The sequence below is a fragment of the Fistularia commersonii genome, chromosome 1 (assembly GCF_037954325.1).
Source record: "Fistularia commersonii isolate RoL2024-O1a breed Wild chromosome 1, RoL_Fcom_v1.0, whole genome shotgun sequence".
NCBI lineage: Eukaryota > Metazoa > Chordata > Actinopteri > Syngnathiformes > Fistulariidae > Fistularia > Fistularia commersonii.
The window spans coordinates 460,265-465,264 of NC_141284.1; the positions used below are offsets into that span (position 1 = coordinate 460,265).

Genomic DNA, 5,000 nt, shown 5'->3' on the forward strand with positions numbered 1-5,000 from the left:
TATCTTTCAATTTTTCAAACTGAAAATTGCCTTTTAGCCGTTTGTGGATGAAAAGCAGGTAACAGAATAAATAAGCGAATGAATAAACATCTCCATGTCTCCATCGGTGGAAAGAGAAGGTGTGTCGTTGGAGATCCCCCTTGACTCTGGTTCAGAGACGTTCTCCATGCAAGCAGATGGAGCCTCCAACCCTGGAAAATGACTGATAATCCCATAATCCTCGTTAATCCAGGGCCAATCATCTTCTCCTCGTGTCCTCGACCTCCTCGATTCTTCTCTTTGTTTCACTTTCAAGCCACATGTTGTATCGACCCGGTTCTTCACCATCCAGCTCTGGACCTCCAGACCCTGGACCTCTTCAGGGTCTGAGATCAATTCTACTTCTTATTGCATGGCTGTGATTGGCTCGTGCGCTGCGGTGTGATTGGTTCATTCCCAGGCGGTAGACGGCTCCAACCATCACCCCTCCAGTCCGATCTGGACTGCAGGTTCTCCGGGAACCTCCTCCTGTGCGGGACTGTGGGAGGAACCCGGAGCACCCGGAGAACCCGGGGAACCCAGAGAACCCGGGGAACCCGAGGAACCTCCAGCGAGGACCTCCTGCTGTCCCTAAAGATCATGAAACGTCCTGCAGGCTGAAGCTCCAGTGATCCAGCCGTCAGAAAAACACGGGAACCTGTTTGTGAATGAAAAGACGACGAGGTAAAGTCAAGATGGCGGCGGCGGCGTGGGGGGGGGGGGGGGGGTCTTTGATCAGCTGCTGAAGTGAACGCTAGCATTGCGTCGTTGCCTGAGGCTAACCGGTGCTAACACACCGCTTTAATTCCCCCCACGTGGGCCGGGGGTTTGATTCCCGTCGGTGGCGCCGGCTTCCTTTCATGCCTCCTTTCTGCTTCCTGAGGAGCGGCGGCGGCGGCGCCTCGACAGGAAAGCAAACACAGGAGGCGGCGCTTTGAAGAGGGCATTGTTGTCGACTTTATGCTAATCAGGACGTGTGCGGCGGGATCCTTTAGCTTTAACCGGAGCCGCTTTCAACGTTCACAGGAAGTCTGAGGAGGACGGCAGCCCGAGCGGACGTCTCTGCAGGACCTGAGACAACCTCCTCAGGTCGTCACTGATGCTCCTCAGAAGGTCCGGGCGCCGCCCTCGCCTCCGTCTCCGCTTCTACGTGAATGACTCCGTCCGAGCGTCGCCCGCGGCTCTCGGCAAAGAGAAGCAGCACCTCCGGGTCTGAAGCCGTGGAGGGTCAACTCGGGGACAGGGTGGAAGTCCTGCTCCAGGTGGAGGAGGTCTCTGTGGGAAGACCACCTTCAGGACGTCTCAAACATCTGGTGGTTCTTTGTGACGGAGGCTGGGTTTGTAGATATACAGAAGTAAAAGGCAAGAAGGTCCCTGGTTGGATTCCCGTATCTGCGTGGGGTTCCTCAGGATTCTCGGGTTCCTCCCACAGTCCAAACACCTGCAGGAGGTTCATGGAGACCCTGCGTGGTCCAACCATGAAGCTCAGCGTGAGAGCAGCAGGTGGTCATTGAAGAGATGGATGGATGGATGGAGACTGCAACACGTGCACCGGACCATGAAAAACAAGTGCAATCAAATGAAAAATAGATTAAAATCAAATAAAATAAGATGGAAAAAAAATGAAAATAAAACAAGACATAAAATAAAATTGATCAAAATTAAGAGGAGAAAAAGCTGATGGACCTCATGACCAGTAGGTGGTTTCTAACTGCACGCTGGAAATCATGAGGTTGTCGTTACTGAGAGGTTTGAAGGAGCTTAGAAGCACAAAAACAAGGGAAGACGAGGAAAAGTTGTAAACCTCTGACGGACCGGGAAGCGACCAAGACGGAGAACCTTCAACACCTCCGTGTCTGAGAAGCCCAGCGAAGCCCAGCGAAGGCCAGCGAAGCGTCGCCGGCTCCCCGCGACGGTCAGACGGGCTCCCGGGAGTCGGAACATTTGCAACGACGGCTTATCGGACGCTCCTCACCGTTCTCGCGGCAGGCGGACCCGCGGCTGCCGGTGGCACCTCTTGCTGAGGCTGAAGAGCTTGAAGATGACCCTCTGCGCCCGGCGGGTCAGAACGCGCACGCCGTTCTCCAGCTGCTCGTAGCGCCACTGGAAGAGGCCGTCCAGAGCCCACAGCTGCTGCAGGCTGGAGACGTTCAGGAAGCGGTCCTGGGGCAGCCGCGACAGGAACGCCTTGAACTCATCTGGAACGCGGGGAGAACAGGGTCGGACCGGTCCGGGGTCTCGTACGGGGACGTCCCGTCCTTCGCCCGCCCCCCCACCTGACTCCTGGAAGTCCCTGTAGGCGGCGCCCCAGGCCTGGGTGATCCTCTGCAGGCTCTCCTCCAGGGCCCGGACGTCGGTGTCCGGACAGTTGCACTCCGGGAACCCGGCGTCGCAGCGGCACCAGCAGTCGCCGTGGCGACAGACGAAGGCGCCCTCGCCGTTGCAGGCGATGTAGCCGAGGGCGGCGTGGACGAAGCTCTCCCTCAGGTAGTCCGGAAGGATCACCTGCAGGCCTGCCGGGGGGCACGCATGGGTGAGTGGAACGGGAGGCTAGCCGGTGCCTAACCAGCGGGCTAACCTGCGAGCTAACTGGGAGGCTAACTGACAGGCAAAGCGGCAAGCTAACCAGCCAGCTAACCGGCAAGCTAACTGGCGAGCTAACGTTCGGGCTAACCAGCCAGCTAAACGGCGAGCTAACCTGCGGGCTAACCAGCAAGCTAAACGGCAAGCTAACCTGCAGGCTAACCAGCCAGCTAAACGGCGAGCTAACCTGCGGGCTAACCAGCCAGCTAACCAGCCAGCTAACCAGCAGGCTAACCTGAGGGCTAAGCAGCCAGCTAACTGGCGAGCTAGCCTGCGGGCTAACCGTCTGGCGGCGGCGGAGATGTTTGACACACCTTGCAGCTGCACCTTGTTCTCGGGGCTCTGCACCAGGACCGAGCTGACAGAGTCCAGGTTGTCATAGTTACTGCATCCCAGGGGGCCGGTCCGGGTCTCCGTCACCTGGGCAACCACACAGATGGACAGGTGGGACCTCACACTGTCACCATAGACACTGGAATGCTTTCACACACACACACACACACACACACATATTCACCCATTCACACTCACACACACACACACGGATGGTGTTGTGCTGCCGGTGCCTTCCCAATAAAACAGATATAGATAAATACAAACATGAAAAATAGTAAAAAGAAGTAAAAAAAACCTACATATAAATGATGTAGATATATAATATGTATATTATGTAGATAGAAGTATTTTTGGTGGGAAGTGAGTTTGTAATGTTTGGTTCGTTACTTAATGAACTAATCATTTCAGATCACCTTTTATCATTGGAGGAATTCCATTTCAAGGGTATATTTTAAGGTCACAGATGTGATGCACCACACACACGCTATCTATCATCTATAAACGTCCAGTATATAGTATATAGAATATAGGTCGCCTCTTTCTCCACGTCTTCCAAACCAGACAATGAAGAGCTGCCGGAGGGCTGGGACAGGAAATGAGGGAAACTGGAGCGCCGACCTCCTGCGGCCGCGGCGAGGAGCGGGAAGGACGACGTTCGGCGGACGCCTTCCACGTGTGTGACGGACGCACGGACGAGGAGAGTGTGTGTGACCGACGGGCGGGCGGAGGAGGAGAGTGTGTGTGACCGACCGACGGGCGGAGGAGGAGAGTGTGTGTGACCGACGGGCGGAGGAGGAGAGTGTGTGTGACCGACGGGCGGAGGAGGAGAGTGTGTGTGACCGACGGGCGGATGAGGAGAGTGTGTGTGACCGCCTCGGCCGGCGAGGAGCGGCACCCGCGGGCCAATGAGGCGGCGATGGTGGGCGACCATCGGGGGAGCAGGACGGAGCGACCGAGGCCCGACCGCCCGCCATCCGACGGTCAACACGAAGAAACGATTAACAAAGTGTTTCTCGCAGCTTCTCCCCGTTACAGGAAGGGAGAAAATACATTTTAGAGAATGAAATAATATGGAGGTGATAATGGCTGCTTGGACGGTTTGACAAGATGATAGTTTGTCTGCAGATGCACAGATGGAGGAACTCTGTGAATATATATATATATACATATATGTATATATATATAATGTATCCAAGGAAATATCTGCCACCTGCAGTACATGTATATACCACACACACACACACGCCTATATATTTACATTATATATAGCTATACATTTATATATGTATAGATATATGCATCCATATATATTCATTACATTACATTACATTTGGCAGACGCTTTTATCCAAAGCGACTTACAATAGAGGACATAAGGACTGCAAATACACTTGCAAATACACGATGCACAGGAAATATACAGAACAGTAAGCTGGGGTTAGTCTGTTTTTTTTTGACAAGACATACACAAACGTACACACACACACACACACTGCATAGCCTAACTATATTCAAATATTATATTCAAATTATATTCAAATAATTATTATTCAAATTTCTATTCATTTATTTTTACAAATTTCTTTCTTGGGCAGTTTTGTTTTTTTTGGCCTTTTTTTTAAAACTTGAAGCTCTAGACGAGGACGATGATTAAAAGTAATTGTTGGCAATGGCTATCATTAATACTGTCATTAATTATATTATCAGTATTATTATTGTTACTGTTACTCTTATCATTATCATTATTGTTATTATTATTATTATTGTTGTTGTTCCTGTTATTAACATTTTTATTATTAGTATGATTTGGGTATGTTACTCTTTTTACTATTATTATTATAGTAGTGTTTGTTTCTGCTGTTGTACTGGCTGGAGCTTGTCTTCCCCGGTGAAGTGGAGGATCCAGAAGAGGAGGTCACGTCTCCCCCGTCACCCTAATTACCCCGCGGCCTCCGGAGGCGACGGCCGGCGGCGACATCCTGTCACGGGCTGCGTCTCGGGGAGTCATTTATCTTCCTCCCCGCTCGTCCTCTTCCTCGCCACATGCCAGCTCGCGGCGCCGGC

At 52.3% G+C, this 5,000-nt stretch overlaps 1 protein-coding gene across 1 annotated transcript in view; it reads right to left on the bottom strand.

Annotated features, from left to right (window-relative positions):
- The window catches only part of LOC147236981 (BMP/retinoic acid-inducible neural-specific protein 3-like), a 20,364-nt gene that overhangs the window by 3,096 nt on the left and 12,268 nt on the right, over window positions 1–5,000 (bottom strand). Inside the window, exons 4-6 of the mRNA XM_086166898.1 lie at window positions 2,916–3,021; window positions 2,295–2,531; window positions 1,994–2,216 (exon numbers count right to left, since the gene is read on the bottom strand). Of these exons, the coding sequence (XP_086023024.1) occupies window positions 1,994–2,216; window positions 2,295–2,531; window positions 2,916–3,021 (566 nt within the window). The remainder of the gene's footprint in view (window positions 1–1,993; window positions 2,217–2,294; window positions 2,532–2,915; window positions 3,022–5,000) is intronic.